The sequence below is a fragment of the Phacochoerus africanus genome, chromosome 3 (assembly GCF_016906955.1).
Source record: "Phacochoerus africanus isolate WHEZ1 chromosome 3, ROS_Pafr_v1, whole genome shotgun sequence".
NCBI classification, from domain to species: Eukaryota; Metazoa; Chordata; class Mammalia; order Artiodactyla; family Suidae; genus Phacochoerus; species Phacochoerus africanus.
The window spans coordinates 24,098,563-24,117,349 of NC_062546.1; the positions used below are offsets into that span (position 1 = coordinate 24,098,563).

Genomic DNA, 18,787 nt, shown 5'->3' on the forward strand with positions numbered 1-18,787 from the left:
CTAATACACGGCACAAATGAACCTTTCCACAGAAAAGAAACTCAGGGACTTGAAGAACAGACTTGTGGTTGCTGAGGGGGAGGGAGTGGGATGGACTGGAAATTTGGGGTTAACTGATGCAAACTATCGCCTTTGGAATGGATAAGCAATGAGCCCCTGCTGTATCTGGGAACTGGGAACTATATCTAGTCACTTACGATGGAGCATGACAATGTGAGAAAAAGAATGTATATACGTATGTGTGACTGGGTCACCTTGCTGTACAGAACACCATAAAACAGTTATCATGGAAAAAATAAACATCATTTTAAAAAAAGAAAAAATTCATTCACAAATTATTCATAGCAGTGTTATTCTTAACAGCCAAAAAGAGAAAATGATACAAATACCAACTGATGAATGTATAAACAAAATATGGTATACCCATATAATGGAGTATTATTCACCCACGGAAAAGAATGTTGAGCTAAGGACATTATGAAATTCAGATTTTTAAAATCCTTTGTAGGAGAAATGGAAAGAGATTGTGACCAACTTAAACAGAAACAAAGTAGTGGAAACATGCCAAAGAGACAAGAAAGCAACAGATAGAAGGACCTTTTTTCACTGTGTTCAGAGCAAGAACAGGGAAGGCCAAGCCGACTGATCAGGGCAGACGGTGTGCTCCTGTAGGATGACAGGAAGAAGGCAGAAGGTGTCAAAAAAAGTAGCTTCCATTCTATCTACCAAGCATCATTACTAGGACACTGATTAGACAGTCAGCTCATCAATGCAACCATGAAAGTAAAAAGGGCAAGATTACTCCATCTACAGAGTAGAAAATGGGTATGTGCAAAGTTCACCACAGAGTGGTAGGTTCAAAATTAGAATACGGATTCTTATCAATATTCTATAGTCTGTCTGATGAGATAAACAAACTGTTTTGAGAACTGATGATCTCTATGGAAAATCTAAATCTGTATTTTATAAACACACCCCTCTAAGAAAAAAGAAATCCTAATTCCATGATTTGGGGAGACCCTGTAATTTAAGAAAAGCCGACTTGGATGATTTATAAATAAATTCTGGTAAGTCACACAAACCACTGTCAAAAAACAGAACTGTGTTAGGTCTCAAATTCAGCAGTGATTAACCTGGGGCAAATGATTTTACCTCTGAGCATCAGTTCCAAATGGGCTTCCTATGGAGGATTAAATGAGAGAGCACATGTAAAGCAATTAGCATACCTGACACAAAGCAAATCTTTGATAAACGTTAGCTGTTACTGCTCTTATTGATAATTTGACAGAAGAATAATATGTGCAGTTTACAAAAGTGAGAAAAAATGGTTTCTGCTAAAGTAATACAGACAAAATTAATCAAAGATACAGACCTTTCATAAATATGAATGCATTAACCCAGAAGGATCTACTCTGGGTCACACTGTTGTCTCCATATATTTCCAGTGACACTTGGGTTTTGAAAAATACCAAACTCTTTTTATGTCTTTGTTTTCCAAATAGGACTAAATCCAGGAAATAAGAAGACCACCCAGAAATGTATCACCAGGGGAAAGGAATCACCTGGGAGGCATGGCAAGCCTTTGAAGTCAGATGGACAGGGTTGTTCAAACCCCAGCTTTACCACTGACCAACTCTGAAATTTGGGAAAAAGGACTTTCACCTCTGAGCCTTGGTTTCTTCCTTCATTAAATTGAAACAACAAATTCAGTTTGTTGAGAAAGTTAAATGGAGAAGCTGCATATGGAGAGCCTGGCAAAGTCAGTCCTTTACCTAACTGCTTTCTAATTCTGCAATATTAAAAAAAAAATTTTTTTCTTAAAAGGAACCTTCCCACACTGCTGGTGGAAATACAAACTGATGTAGCCACTATGGAAAAGAGTATAAAATTTCCTTTAAAAACTAAAATAGAGGAGTTCCTGTCATGGTGCAGTGGTTAATGAATCCGACTAGGAACCATGAGGTTGCGGGTTCAGTCCCTGCCCTTGCTCAGTGGGTTAATGATCCAGCGTTGCCGTGAGCTGTGGTGTAGGTTGCAGACGTGGCTTGGATCCCGAGTTGCTGTGGCTCTGGCGTAGGCCGGTGGCTACAGCTCCCATTCGACCCCTAGCCTGGGAACCTCCATACACCGCGGGAGTGGCCCTAAAAAGACCAAAAAATATATATAATAATAATAATAACAACAACAACTTAGGAGTTCCCGTTGTGGCACAGCAGAAACGAATCCAACTAGGAACCATGAGGTTGTAGGTTCGATCCCTGGCATCGCTCAGTGGGTTAAAGATCCGGCATTGCCATGAGCTGTGGTGTAAGTCACAGACGTGGCTTGGATCCCACATCACTGTGGCTGTGGCGTAGGCCAGCAGCTGTGGCTCCGATTAGACCCCTAGCCTGGGAACCTCCATATGCCACAGGTGCAGCTCTAAAAAGCAAATAATAATAATTATAATAATAATAACTTGTACGTGGAATCTAAAAAATAATACAAATGATTTTTGAATTCCCATTGTCGCACAATGGGTTAAAGATCCCAGACTGCCACAGCTGCAGTTCAGATTCAATCCCTGAACCAGGAACTTCCATGTGCCAAGTGTGCAACAACAACCAAAAAAAGGTAAGAACAAGCACAATTTCACACACAAAGAAACAAACTTATGGTTACCAAAGAGAGAGAGGAGGGGACAAACTAGGCATATCAGATTGCACATTTAAACCACTACATATAAAATAGATAAGGATTTACTGTATAGCACAGGCAATTATATTCAATATCTTCTAATAATGGAATATAAACTGAAAAAAAAAAAAAAAAACCTGAATCACTATGTTGTACGCCTGAATCACTATGTTGTACACCTGAAACTAACACAATATTGCAAATCAACTACACTTCCATTAAAAAATTATTTTTTTCTTTCAGGCTTAAGATGTAAGCAATCAAAATGACCTAGGAAAATGTCTTCTTAGAATCATTTGAAACTCAGTTCACAGATTTTATTTAGTATCTATTATATGCCAGGTTCAATTGTGAGGCAGTAGAGATATATCAGTGAACAAAAAAGACAGCCGAACTGTGGCTGCCTTTGAAAATATACCTAACACATCCTTTTTGAATGGCTAGTAACTGACCACAGCTGCAACAGCTTTAGACCCATCACCACTCAGATTTGTTAGTAGTAATACTGGTATTGTAATATTAAAACTATTTTGTGTATAATATAGAATAAAGAAAATAGGTCAATATACTCATGTGATTAGAAACAAAAATTTTCTTTTTTGGGGGGAGGTTTTCAATATTAAAGAAGGCAAAAATAAAAACAGAAACTACAAAATGTTACATTTAATTAGAAATATGGGAGTTCCCTGATGGCTAAGAAGGTTAATGGTCAATGCTGTGGCTCTGGTTACTGCTGTGATGCAGGTTTGATCCCTAGCCTGGGAAGCAGGAGTGACCAAAATAAAACAAAAAATCAATAAATAGAAAATTTTAAAATGAACTCACAATTTTTCAAAAAACTTATTTCTTGGCTCTACCCACTAAAAATGCCTTAAAGGCAATGCATTGTAGCAGCAATAAACAAACCAGTGCCCAGAGCTTAATTTGTTTTTCTTTCTCTTTCTTTTTTTTTTTTGCTTTTTTGCTTTTTTAGGGCCACACCCTCGGCATATGGAGGTTCCCAGGCAAGGGGTCGAATCAGAGCTATAGCTGCTAGCCTACACCACAGCCACAGCAACATCAGATCCAAGCCACATCTACAACCTACACCATAGCTCATGGCAACACCGGATCCTTAACCCACCAAGCGAGGCCAGGGGTCAAACCTGCATCCTCCTGGATCCTAGTCAGATTTGTTTCTGCTGCACCACAACAGGAATTCCCGGAGCTTAATTTCTAAGTACCCCACAACTAAAAGGAACCAAGCCTCCTTGCAGAAATGGATAGGGTCTGGGAGAAGGACATGAACAAAATAAATCTGGGGCTTTTAGTAATGCCAAAAAACAAGAAAATGCTTAAGGAGTAATAGGAGTGTGTCGAAAGAACAAAAGAGCTAGTTTAAAAGGCCTCTCACTGACCAAATTTGGGATAATTTCAGCACCAAAGAGAATAATGAATATAACTGACTACAAAGCAACACTGAATAATCTCAGTCCTTAGTGATCTTTAAAAAGAGAAAACAAAATCACTCTTCTTACAGAAGAACATCAGCTAATAAAACACAGATGGAATGACGGAGGTAGAAAATCACTATTCTTTCACTTCCAGTATAACTGGTTCAGACAAGGATTATCAATGGATGCTAAAATCATTAGGTAAATGGTATGGGGGAACAGGATACTGATATATTCACTTTAAGATGGTGAGAGACGGCAGTTATTACCTTATCCAAGTGATACATGGAAGAGTGAGTGGGATGCTATGGTTTTATGTGTCCCCCAGTGTGATGCGATATGAAATACACAGCATTAGCATTCAAACATTCTGCAAGACAATGTTTCATCTGAGGTCTAGACTTAACTTCCAGTTTATAGGAAATAGAAAATCCGGGAGTTCCCATCGTGGCACAGTGGTTAACGAATCCGGCTAGGAACCATGAGGTTGCGGGTTCAGTCCCTGCCCTTGCTCAGTGGGTTAACAATCCGGTGTTGCCGTGAGCTGTGGTGTAGGTTGCAGACGCGGCTCAGATCCTGAGTTGCTGTGGCTCTGGCGTAGGCCAGTGGCTACAGCTCTGATTCGACCCCTAGCCTGGGAACCTCCATATGCCGCGGGAGCGGCCCAAGAAATAGCAAAAAGACAAAAAAGAAAAGAAAAGAAAATCCAAGACACAAGTTACACTTACCATAAGAAAACAATATGACCAACCCAGAATGTGAAATATTCTAAAAAACAATTGTTCAGAGCTCTTAAAAATAAATAATGTCAGAAAAAGGGGAAACTGTAGGGAGGAGAGAAGGATTATCATGGACTAAAAGCAACTAAAGAGACATAAATCTGAATACGTTCTGGATATCAGATATTATGAAACTATTGTGAGTTAATGATTACAGTACAATAAGTATATAAAGCAAATGGGATAAATACATTAACCAGTGAATACAGAAGGTAAGTATAGTGTTCACTGTACCATTCTCTCAATTTTTCATTATGTTTGAAAATGTTCATAATAAAAAACTGAAAATCGGCATTCCCGTCGTGCCTCAGGGGTTAGCTAACCCGACTGGCATCCATGAGGACATGGGTTCGATCCCTGGCCTTGCTCAGTGAGCTGAGGATCCCGTGTTGCCATGAGCTGTGGTATAGATTGTAGAAGCGGCTCGGATCCTGTGTGGCTGTGGCTGTGGCGTAGGCCGGCAGCTGTAGCTCTAATTCAACCCCTAGCCTGGGAAGCTCCATATGCCGCAGGTTCGGCCCTTAAAAAAAAAAAAAAAAAAAAAAGCTACTCAAGATGGGAGTTCTCTGGGGCACTTAGGTTAAGGATCCACAGCTGTGGCAGAGGTTCAACACCTGGCCCAGGAACTTCCACATGCTATGGATGTGGCCAAAAAAAGGAAAGGAAAAAACAAAAACACTCAAAATGATTCTAACTAGTGTTATTTCTGGATATATAGTAAAAATGTAAAACATGGACAGAAAGGAAACATCCAACTTTAGGAATGCTGGTTGCCTCTAAGGAATGCAGGAGGGGAATTGAAATGGGAAGAGTATAAAATGTACTCAAGACATATGGAAGTTCCCAGGCTAGGGGTCGAATCAAAGCTGCAGCTGCCAGCCTGCACCACAGCCACATCTGCAACCTACACTGCAGCTAACTTGTAGCAATGCCGGCTCCTTTAGGCCAGGGATCAAACCCACATCCTCATGGATACTAGTCGGGTATTTTTATCCCACTGAGCCACAGCAGTAACTCCTTATTTTTTTAAATATAAATAAAACAAAAATGTTAATGTTTAGAGATTCTGAATGACAAGTACATAGATTATTTTATGGTTAGCTGTACTTTTAAACATTTTCTATATATTAATTTTTTCCACAAATTTATCATTTGGGGGGGTTGGTCCATACCCGTGTTATGCATAAATTCTTGGACCAGGGATCAAACCTATGCCATAGCAGCAACTTGAGCCACTACAATGACAAGGCTGGTTCCTTAATTCAAGGAGCCACTTTTTTTTTAACGGGAAATTTAAAGAGACTTATTTCCCTTGATAAAGCTCCCTTAAAAAATACTGAGGGAAACCAAAAAGGGAAATAATTATAGAAATACAAATAGCCTAAAAACTAGGTGTTCAAAGTGTCACTAATTCTTACATCAACTTTCCCAGCCCCAAAAGGGAGCAGAGACATTTTCTACTCTAGCCATTTCCCATTTCCCTCCCCATCCGCTCTTCTTCCTACACACTAGAAACTAGTTAGCCTGTCTAGTCTTTTTCCTTTTTTTTGCTTTTTAGGGCTGCACCCACAGCATGTGGAGGTTCCCAGGCTAGGGGTCGAATGAGAGCTGTAGCTGCCAGCCACAGCCACAGCCACAGCCACAGCAACGCAGACTCTGAGCTGCATTGGCAACCTACACCACAGCTCACGGCAGTGCCAGATCCTTAACCCATTGAGCAAGGCCATGGATTGAACCTCCTCATGGATGCTGTTAACTGCTGAGCCACGACGGGAACTACCTAGCCTGTCTATTCTGAGATAAGCCCCAAAAGCACTACACTCTTCTTTCTGAAAACTCAGAAAGATTTGAGTTCTGAAACCTCCACTTTCACCTTAAGCAGTAACAAACGACCAAAATCCAGGATATCCTTAACAACGACCATCATTTTACAGTTTATAAGGCCTTTTACCACATATTCTATTATCTGATTCTCAAAAAAACTCTGAGAGGTCTTTATCACTAGTACCCACATTTATAGATGAAAGTTGCTCAAAGCAGCTAATTACCAGCCAGAGGTCACACGTCAATGACAGAGTTGGGACTACACTCCCTCAGCTTCTCATTCTAATCAGCCCTACAATGTGATGACTAAGTTTCAACAATACAACAACACATGCAGAAAATAGGAGGGGTTGTTCACAACACACAAGATGTTCAGATCTAACCCCTTTTCTTCATTCTTCCATCCCTGATCTTTCTCTTGTCTCTTCTTCCAAACAGGCAGTCAAAAGCAAGACAGCTGCCACAATTAACTCTTCCCTGCCCTGTAGCCACTCCTGCTTCTTTTTCCCATACCTCCCTCAGATGAACAGGCTGAAAAGGGGAACAGATAGAAGAGGATGGTCGCCTTGACGCAGGGATCACAGCACCAAAAAGAAAGGACATCCCCACAGCTCTAGACTTAAGTCTCCTTCCACCTTACAAGAATCAGGGAGCAGGAAAACACTACAGAAAAGCCCAGGCTACCCCTCTTTATCAGTGCTGGCAAAAGTCCTTTACAGAAGGGATTTAATTAACAGAAAAATATAAAAGTACCAGTTTTTTAATCGGTCCCGGGCTTCCAACTGGGCTCCCACTTCAAAGCTGATTCCTCGTCTGTTAGGTGGATGCTTTGTCATTTTCAGTCATCAACGGGGCTGCCTTTATTCTCCTGAAAAAGCCAATTAAATATTTATGAAACTTAGGCAAAGTCTGCCCAGAGTGGAGTATCACTCACTACACATAAAAGACAAACAGGCATTATTCAAAACACAAAGCTCCAGGAAAGCCTGTCAGCACTCTTTTTACTCCTGCCCTCGTCCTGACACAGGTGTGCCCTCCACTGGTTCCTTCTTCTCTGTTATGTGCATCGTGTAGTCTCTGGAACTGTGAGGAGACCCTCCATCAACACTGCTTACCAAGGATTCACCTATAAGGGGCACCCCTCGGAACCTCAAAAATCAATTGCTCTCAGAGTTGAATTTAGGAGTTCCTACTGTGGCACAGTGGGTTAAGGATCCAACTGCATTGCTTGGGTTGCTCCGGATGCAGTTTGATCCTTGGCCCAAGAACTTCCATATGCCATGACTGCAGCCAAAAAAAGAAGAAAAAGACTTTAATCATTTGCTGATGCATTCAACAAATATCTGCTGAGCGATTATTTAGGAAAACAGCTGCAAGACAAAAAGAGAGACAGCTCCTGGCCTCAGGAAGCCTCTGGTCTACCAGGGGAAAGACAAAAATGTAGTCAGTAAACACAAAAATGACTTCACTGCACGCTGTAACTGCTATGAATTTTAAGTGCTACAAAAGAAGCAAACAAGGGCAATGCCAGATCCTTAATCCACTGTACCGGGTCAGGGATTGAACCCAAGCCACAGCAGCAACTTAAGTCACTACGGTGACAACCTGGGATCCTTAACTCACTGCTCCACAAGCGAATTCCTTTCTTAATTCTTTTTTTTTTTTTTGGTCTTTTTGTCTTTTTTAGGGCCACACCCACCATATGGAGGTTCCCAGGCTAGGGGTGGAACTGGAGCTGCAGCTGCCAGCCTAAGCCACAGCCACAGCAATGTGGGATCTGTGCCACATCTGTGACCTACACCACAGCTCACAACAACCTGGATCCTTAAGCCACTGAGTGAGGCCAGGGATCAAACCTGAGTCCTTGTGGATGCTAGTTGGGTTCACTAACCGCTGAGCCACAACGGGAACTCCCCTAATTCTTTATCAAGCCTTTTGGTACTAGCATTGTTGGTCATTTTCTTCTTCTTCTTCTTTTTTTTTTTTTTTTTTTGGCTTTTGTCTTTTTAGGGCTGTACCCGTGGCATATGGAGGTTCCCAGGCCAGGGGTCTAATCGGAGCTACAGCTGCTGGCCTACACCACAGCCACAGCAATGCCAGATCTGAGCCGTGTCTTCAACCTGCACCACAGCTCATAGCAACACCAGATCCTTAACCCACTGAGCGAGGCCAGGGATTGAACCTGCATCCTCATGGATGCTAGTCAGATTTGTTTCCCCTGAGCCACAATGGGAATTCCTCTCCCACTAAATTTTGGATCTCAACAGCCTACAATGCCCAAGAAATGCCAGAGCCCTGCCAGGGCAATATCAGCCTCATACCAGAACAATCTTTGCAATGGATAAATGAAGAGTATCTTCATATCTAATGTGTAATACCATCAAATTTTAGGACGAATTTCCTTGTAATATATCACAGCTCACATTAAAACCCATGTGCATTAGGGTGTGAGTAGGAGGGACTCAAGGAGTTTGGGGTTAATAGATGCAAACTATTACATTTAGAATGGATAAACAATAAAGTCCTACTGTATAGCACAGGGAACCATGTCCAATCTCCTAGCATAGACAATGATGAAAAATAATACAAAAGAAGAATGTACGGAGTTCCCTTTGTGGCACAGTGGTTAACAAATCCGACTAGGAACCATGAGGTTGCGGGTTCGGTCCCTGCCCTTGCTCAGTGGGTTAAGGACCCGGCGTTGCCATGAGCTGTGGTGTAGGTTGCAGACGCAGCTCAGATCCCGCGTTGCTGTGGCTCTGGTGTAGGCCGGCGGCTATAGCTCCAATTAGACCCCTAGCCTGGGAACCTCCATATGCCGCAGGAACGGCCCTAGAAGAGGCAAAAAGACCAAAAAAAAAAAGTACATAATACTTTGCTGTATAGAAGAAACTGGCAAATAATAAATGAATTATACTGTAATTAATTTGTTAAATTTTTTTTCTCTTTAGGCTGCACCTGCAGCATATGGAAGGTCCCAGGCTAGGGATCAAATCACAGCTGCAGTTGCCAACCTACACTATAGCCACGGCAATGCCAGATCAGAGCCATGTCTGTAACTTATGCCTCAGCTCACAACAACAGCAGATCCTTAACCCGCTGACCAAGGCCGGGGATAAAACCAGCGTCTTAATGACACTAGTCTGGGTTTGCTACTGCTGAGCCACAATGGAAACTCCCCCCAAATTTTTTTAACTAAAAAGACTGGAAGAAAAATAACAGGTTGTGACTGTTCTTTTCCTCTTAAACAGTTTCCTAAAGTCACAGAGTTTTGCACAATGGAAATTTTCCATAAGAAAAAAAACATGTAGGGAGTTCTCCCGTGGAGCAGCAGGTTAAGGATCTGGCATTGTCTCTGCTATAACTTGGGTCATGGCTATGGTTTGGGTTCAGTCTCTGGCCCAGAAACTTCCACATGGTGCAGGTGCAACCAAAAAAGAAAAAAAAACATGTAATGGAAAGGAACACAATCTGAAGGGCTCATACTGGGGAACACACAAAGCAAATCAAGCTAAGACCAGAATGGTTGACAGTTGTAATTAAGGAAGCTGAAACCTAATAAACTGAAAGTTATGGGGTTTTTTGTTTTTGTTTTTGTTTTCTCATAAAGGCCACACCTGTGGCATATGTAAGTTCCCAGGCTAGTGGTGTAATTGAAGCTACAGCTGCTGGCCTACAACACAGCCACAGCAATTCGAGATCCGAGCCATGTCTACTACCTACACCACAGTTCACGGCAATGCCAAATCCCCAACCCACTGAGCAAGGCTAGGAATCGAACCAGCAGCATCATGTGTGCTGTCATGTGTGCTAGTCAGATTCCTTCTGTTTCTGCTGCTCCACTAGGGAACTCCCTGAAAAGTTATGTTAAGCCAGTGTTCTGATCATAGGGACCCTAAAAAGGAAGGGTCAGTGCTTTGACTGGCTTTACTTCACACTCTACAAAAAAATAAGGTATCAATTCTGACAAAAGTAAATCCAATCAGTCTTCACTTTGACTTGCCTGAGATATGACCTCAAATTATCTTTTCGACTTCATACATACCAAGTAATTTCGGATTAATAGTTTGGCCTCTCAAATTATATGAAAAGGTGATACCTGACAAGAAGAAAGGCAGAGTAGCACAGACAATTCCCCAAGCATCTAGTATTTGTCAGACTTCATGCAGGGGGACAGCTTTCTTTCATACACATCAAATAACAGAGTTAATGTAACAGGATTAAATGCTTTTAATCCTCAGCCCCACCCGCCTATTAGCTGAATGAAGCTGAGTTAGTTACTTAACCCTCTGAATTTGTTCCCTCTCCCTAAAATGGGGAAGATAAAAGTACCTATCTCCAGGCAGTGTGTTGAAGACTAAATGAGATAATCCCTTTAAGGAGCACAGGGCTGATACAAAGTAAGCACTATAGAGATTCCATGTATTAACAATTCTATTATCACAAGTAAAGGGGGAGTACCCCATGGTCTAGTGGTTAGGACTCAGAGCTTTCACCACTGCAGCCCGGGTTCAGTCCTTGGCCTGGGAACTGAGATCCCACATCAAGCCTGCTGCATGCCATGGCCAAAAAAACAAGGTTTAAAGTAATTTGATTAAAGTTTAGGTGCTAAGGAAAAGGCCCAGAACAAGAGCCCATGTCTGCTTGATTTCTGAATTAATCCTTTCACCACACAACTTCCCTAGGAGGCCTTCCATTAAAATACAGGAATGTGGGAACAAGGCAATGAATGAAAATGAGCAAATTATTCCCCATGGCTCAAGAAAACCAATTCCTCTTCTTCTTTTTTTTTTTGCGTTTTAGGGCTGCACTCATGGCATATGAAAGTTCTCAGGCTAGGGGTGGAAACAGAGCTACAGCGGGTAGCCTATCCCAGAGCCACAGCAAAGCAGGATCCAAGCCGTGTCTGCAACCTATACCATAGCACACAACACCAGATCCCCAACCCACTGAGTAAGGCCAAGTATCGAACCAACATCCTCATGGATACTAGTCAGATTTCCGCTGCACCACAAGAGAAACTCCCAAAACCAATTCTTCCTGAGACTAAATTGTCAAAGGTCTTCCTTATCATGAACTAAAACCTGTTTCACTGTTAACTCTGACCCACTTATTTGAAGCTTCACTCTCTGAAGTCACACAAAACAAGACTAAGGACTAATCTAATCCAGCCGCTTCCATGTCCCATCCCCAATATTCCCTCCACTCCTCTGGAGTGGCAGAGTTTGTTTTTTGTTTTTGTTTTTGTTTTTAGGGCTGCACCTGTGGCATGTGGAAGTTCCCAGGCTAGGGGTCAAACTGGAGCTGCAGCTGCCAGCCTACACCACAGCCAGGGCAACACAGGACCCAAGCCACATCTACCTATACCAGAGCTCACAGCAACGCCAGATACTTAACTCACTGTGCAAGGCCAAGGATCTGCGTCCTCATGGATACTAGTCAGATTCCTTTTGTTGGCCAGAACTCCTTACATTTAGTTTTAAACACAAGTTTTTCTCAAGATGCAAGACGGTTAAGATTCTGGAGCTTTTAACATCCATTCTTCATCAACAGCAAAAAACTCAACAACCCAGTTGAAAAATGGGTAAAGATCTGAATAGACATTTCTCCAAAGAAGATATACAGATGGCTAACAAGCACATGAAAAAATGTTCGACATCACTGATTAGAGAAATGCAAATCAAAACTACTTATAGGTATCACCTCACACCAGTCAGAATGGCCATCATTAATAAGTCCACAAATAACAAATGTTGGAGAGGGTGTGGAGAAAAGGGAACCCTCCTACACTGTTGGTAAGAATGTAAATTGGTACAAGCACTATGGAAAACAGTATGGAGGTACCTCAGAAAATGAAATATAGAACTACCATATGACCCAGCATATATCCAGACAAAACTTTCCTTGAAAAGGACACATACACCCATATGTTCATTGCAGCACTATTCACAATAGCCAAGACATGGAAACAACTTAAATGTCTACCAACAGATGAAAGAATTAAGAAGATGTGGGGAGTTCCTCTCGTGGCACAGTGGTTAACAAATCCGACTAGGAACCATGAGGTTGCGGGTTCGATCCCTGCCCTTGCTCAGTGGGTTAACGATCCAACGTTGCCGTGAGCTGTGGTGTAGGTTGCAGACACGGCTCGGATCCCGCGTTGCTGTGGCTCTGGCGTAGGCCGGAGACTACAGCTCTGATTCGACCCCTAGCCTGGGAACCTCCATATGCTGCGGGAGCGGCCCAAGAAATAGCAAAAAGACAAAATAATAATAATAATAATAATAATTAATAAATAAATAAAAAGAAAAAAAAAGAAAAGCTTTTCTAGAGGCAACTTGGCACCACCTAAAAAAATGCACACACCTGCAACCCAGCAGTCCCATTACCAGTAACTCATCCTACAGATAATTCCCCAAACTACCTGTAAGGATGAACAATGTAGCCTTGCAATTTCTGCAACTAAAATGTCCATCAAAGGAGACCTCGTTAAATGAATTATAGTCATCTGATGGCAATCTGTGGATGCTGATACAGAGCTACCTACAAGATACACTGTCAAGTAAAAAAGTCACAGTGTAGAGGCATGTGATGGTCCCTTTAATGTAAAGCAACAGATACAAATACAGACGGATTATAGTAAATGCATAAAATTGTTTCTTGGAAGGAATAAAAAAACTACTTAAGTAGTTCCCTTAATGAGAGGAATAGTATTGTTAGAATTTTCTAACCTTAAGAATATACCTCGGAGTTCCTGGCGTGGAGCAATGGTTAACAAATCTGACTAGAAACCATGAGACTGCAGGTTCGATCCCTGCCCTTGCTCAGTGGGTTAAGAATCCAGCGTTGCCATGAGCTGTGGTGTAGGCTGCAGACACAGTTCAGGTCCCACATTGCTGTGGCTCTGGCGTAGGCCAGACCCCTAGCCTGGGAACCTCATATGCCGCAGGAGCGGCCCTAGAAAAGACAAAAAAAAAAAAAAGAATATACTTCTTCATTACTATTTTAATTGTCAGCAGGGATTATCTAGTGGTAAGATTTTAATTTTGAATTACTTCTCTATATTTCTTCATTTTTTTAAAAAATGTTATTTAAATTTGTAAAAATCCTTTCATTCTTACCATACTTTTTTGGAACTACACAACCACCAAATGATGTAGTTAGAACTAAATGTGATGTTCCCATGGCACAGAAAGGAAACTGAGGGCCAGAGGGTAAAGTGAGGTGCAGAGGGCTGGCTGCTTTCAAGGTCCTCCAAAGTAGAAGACATCACTTTCATCACAAGTAACAGGATTTTCCCAGAGGGAGACAAACCACTTCTCAAAGGCCCTTCCTCTTTCCCCTACAAAAAGCCAATGCTCTGCTTATACTCATGTCTGAAATATAAACATACTTTGAATACAGGAAGATGAAGCAATTGGATCCTTTTCAAATGTTATGTCAGAATTAGGACACCCCTATATAATATGCAGAAATATTTATTTTTCAAAAGGGACAAAACTTAAGACAGGCCCAGCTATAGGAATACTGGAACAAATGAACCAACCACCGCCCGAGGCCCTGACCATGGCCGTCTTTTTATACTTCAACCTGGAAGCAAGAAACAAGCTGTCGGAGTTCCCATCGTGGCGCAGTGGTTAACGAATCCGACTAGGAACCATGAGGTTGCGGGTTTGGTCCCTGCCCTTGCTCAGTGGGTTAACGATCCAGCATTGCCATGAACTGTGGTGTAGGTCGCAGACGCGGCTCGGATCCAGCGTTGCTGTGGCTCTGGTGTAGGCTGGCAGCTACAGCTCCAATCAGACCCCTAGCCTGGGAAACTCCATATGCCGCGGGAGCAAAAAGACTAAATAAATAAATAAATAAATAAATAAATCATTTGTGAAAATGGGGGAAAAAACATTTTCTACATACGATTCTGGGGAAACTAGATATAATTTACATGTTTAAAAATAAAAGAATATTTAAACCTAATATAGAAGGACTACATTATAAGCTCCATCAGGAAAAGGAATGACTGCTGACTGATGCTCAACAGATGCCTAATAAATCAAACAAAGAATGTTAATCAGCTACTAAAATGATGAAGATGTGAACTAACCTTACCCTTATATAAACTAATAAGACCTACATAAGGTACACTGATAACAGTAATAATAGCTAACTCTGTATATATTAAGTCATGTAATGCTTACAACTGCAGAGATAAATACTACTATTAATATCCACAATGAGAAAAAAAGCAGGGGCCGTGCGGGGCGGGGGGGGGGGGGGGGGGGGGAATTGTCCTAGGACACCCATACAAAAAGAAGCTGAGGCAGAATTTGAATCTAGGCTCTGTGGCTCCAGATTCCTAACCACTACCACATGTTTGCTTATAAGCTACATCTTTGAATTCCCCTTAACTCACCAAATGAGAATTAATGGCCTCTATCTTGGGTGCTGAAAGAATTAGATGAGAAAAGATTTCCAAAGCCCCTATACATCTAGTACAAAGTAAGCACTCAAAAAATAGCAGAATTTTCTGAATTCATAACACTTTTACAGTTAATGTTGTACTTACACGGACTCTGGATTTTATTTGGGGAGAGATTTAAGAGTACTGTAGCCATGGTACTACATGGAGGTCCTGCCCTCAGCAACCCAACTGTGCTCTGAGAGAAGAGGCTGTGGGCTTAAAGTAATAAAGAATTAAAGTGATAGGTGGGAAGTTCCTGTCAGGCTCAGCAGTTAACAAACCAGACTAGCATCCATGAGGACACAGGTTCGATCCCTGGCCTTTCTAAGGATCCAGCATTACCATGAGCTGTGTGGTGTGGGTTGCAAACACACCTCAGATCCCGCATTGCTGTGGCTGTGGTGTAGGCCAGCAGCTACAGCTCTGATTCGACCCCTAGCCTGGGAAACCTCCATGTGCCTCGGGTGCGGCCCTAAAAAAACAAAAAAAAATTTTAAATAAATAAATAAAATGATAGGTGGGCATGAAACAAGATTTTTTTTTTTTCTTTTCTGCCGGCCACCCCGAGGCACATGGAGTTTCTGGACCAGGGATCAGATCCAAGCCACAGTTGCAGTTGTGACAATGCTGGATCCTCAACCCACTGTGCCGGGCCAGGGATTGAACCTACGTCTTAGCACTGCAGAGACGCTGCCAATCCAGCTGCGCCATAGCAGGAATTTCACAAGGTCTTTTAATGAGTCTGCTCTAGACAGGATTAGGGGGAAATAAATTCTGGAAAGATTGTCAAGCACCAGAAACTACAGAAAAGGCTTTATGAAACCTAACAGTGCTTACACCAGGCTTGCACTAAACCTCCATTAAAGGGTGATGATGACTTTTAAAGGTAATGCAACCCCCTTGCAAACTGAAGGACACTTCAAGTGAAAGACAAGCTTAAATCTTTATGCCTCCTTCATTCAATAAATATTCGCTGAGTGCCTACTACATGCCAGGTGCTGGAGATAGGTGCCAGAAGGATGAGACACCCCAGCCCTGTTCTATAGTGGGGAATGATAAACACATATACAAAGAAGACAATTTCTGGGAGGACAAATTCTATGGAGAAAACCCAACAAAACAATGTAAGCCAATGATGGGGAGGACCACTTTAGATAAGGCTGTTAGAAAGAACTCTGAGGGGAGTTCCCACCATGGCTCAGCAGTTAAAGAACCCGACTAGCATCCATGAGGACGCAGGTTTGATCCCTGGCCTCGCTCAGCAGGTTAAAAATCCAGCATTGCCATGAGGTGTGGTGTAGGTCACAGCTGTGGCTCAGATCCTGCATTGCTGTGGTATAGGTGCAGCCCTAAAGAGACAAAAAAGACCAAGAGAAAAGAGAAAGAACTCTGAGGAGCTAAAGTCTGAGCAGTGATCTGAATGACCAGGAGACAAGCAAGAGAAGATCTAGGGGAAGAGTGAGGGGAAAGCCCCAGAGGTAAGGCGCCTAAGGCAGGCATGCGCTGCCCTCACCCACACAGCCCTAAGCCTAGGAGATGGAGATGTCCCTACAGCCCTCACTGCCTGCCCAGAGAAGCACAAACAATATCAGCAGGTCCAGACACCCCTAGGTCTCACAGGAGGAAGCTTCCAAGGGGACTCTGCCAAAGTTCTGTCTTGGAGGAAGGCCAGGGAATACTTAAGGATAGGACCTGACTTTCTAGCCAATCCTGGCTCCGCTCTTTGTCCACTAAGTGAAAATGAGAAAAATCACCCAGCCTCTTTCTGTTTGCCCATCAATAAAAGGGGATTAATAACCCCTACCTCCTGGAGTTGTTTGGAATAAGTGAGTCAATGGATGTTAAGTGCTCAGCAAAGTACACACTAAATATTCACACTAAATATTCAGCATTGGTGATAAAATGGTTGTGTGATAACAGCAACACCAGCAAAAAGGACATCAGACACAAAGGATTACAAGTCACTATCATTATGCAATATTAACCAATAGTATCCAATAGAAAGAACATAAAAGAGCACATCTTTAGTCCTGGGGAAGTGACAAGGTGGTTCAAGTAGGGGCAAGGGCCCCTCCACTATCATTTCCTCAACACAGAAGGAAGACAAGGTCTAAAACCAATCATATCATTCCTTCAGGCCCTTGCCCAGGTCACACTAAAAGAGCCGAATTAGCCTCTTTTACTTGAGATGGTAAGGAAGGAAAAAAAGAAAGGCGGGAAGAATGAAAGAAATAGGCCAAAAAAAGTCCTTACCCTCTTCCCAGATACTTGAAATGCTTTTTCCAAGGGCCAAGCTTTCCTTCCACAATTAAAACTCAGACAGAGAGCAAATACAGGTTGAGTTTACTCGTTCCAAATTACTGAAAATGAATTGGTTAAATCAGTGGATCTTCCCAGAAACAGTGGAAAGGGCCTAGTGCCCAGGCTTGGCTCAGGAATACATTTGTTAAATGACCTTTGGCGCATTACTCAACCTCACTGAGCTAATCATCTTACCCTCACCAGTTCCTTCTCCTTTTCTCCCCATCACAATGTGAGGCCCCAAGACTGGCCAATGTGCCAAGTAGAAACATGAGCATTGCCCATGCCTCCCACTCTCAGTCACCATTCTGTCACACCTACTTTCTACATTTCTACCATTGCCCAGTTGCGGCCCAGTTGAACTGGGCCCCCATCAGCTCTAATCCGATTACTGCAGCAGCTCAAAATGGAGCTCAAAACCTCCACCCACACCCTCCCCAGATACAAATCAAAACTATCTTAAGAGACTGGCTTTTTTTTTCCCTCTTTTTTTGGCTACCCCATGCCATATGGAGTTCTCAGGCCAGGAATCAGATCCAAGCCACAGTTGTGACCTATGCCACAGCTGCAGCAACACCAGATCCTTAATCCACTGTGCCAGGTGGGGATCAAACCTATGTCCCAGCACTCCAGAGACACCACCGATCCCACTGTGCCACAGTGGGAACTCCTAATTTGACTTCTGATTACCTATTTATGACAGACACTTTACTAAGGGCTTTATATATATACATCATCTCATTTAGCACCTACCTCATAAGTTTGTAATGAGGATTATTATATACGTTTTATAGATGAAAAAACGAAGGTTCAGAAAGTAAGCTGCCCAAATGACAAAGCTACTAAGTATTGGAGTATTGGAACATGAAATTGAACCTGGGTAGTCTAAGTAGTCAACTACAACTCTGTAGCTAACTTTTGTCAGTGCTACTACAGTAATATTTTCTTCTTTCTTTCTTTCTTTTTTTTTTTTTAAGGGCTGCGCCAGCTGCATATGGAAATTCCCAGGCTAGGGGTCAAATCGGAGCTGAAGCTGCCAGCTGCCACAACAACTCAGGATGAGAGCTGAGTCTGCAACCTACACTACAGCTCACAGCAATGCCAGATCCTTAACCCACTGAGTGAGGCCAGGAATCAAACCGGCATCCTCATGGATACTAGTCGGGTTCATTACTGCTGAGCCACAATGGGAACTCCTACAGTAATATTTCTAAAGCATAAGACTTCTCTGTTTAAAACACTTCAGGATACATGTCAATTATATCTCATTTAAAAAAAAAAAAAAAAAAAGCTCAGTAGTTCTCCTACAGAACGGA

At 42.3% G+C, this 18,787-nt stretch overlaps 1 protein-coding gene across 5 annotated transcripts in view; it reads right to left on the minus strand.

Annotated features, from left to right (window-relative positions):
- Positions 1–18,787, minus strand: part of PHF20 (PHD finger protein 20) — a 147,999-nt gene that overhangs the window by 117,979 nt on the left and 11,233 nt on the right. For 4 of the 5 annotated variants that reach the window (XM_047771197.1, XM_047771196.1, XM_047771195.1 and 1 more), the window contains exon 2: positions 7,466–7,580. In XM_047771197.1, coding sequence (XP_047627153.1) covers positions 7,466–7,548 — 83 coding nt within the window. In that variant the 5' untranslated portion in view covers positions 7,549–7,580. Of the gene's footprint in view, positions 1–7,465; positions 7,583–18,787 lie in introns of those variants that run through there. The other variant, XM_047771199.1, reaches the window with a different exon arrangement.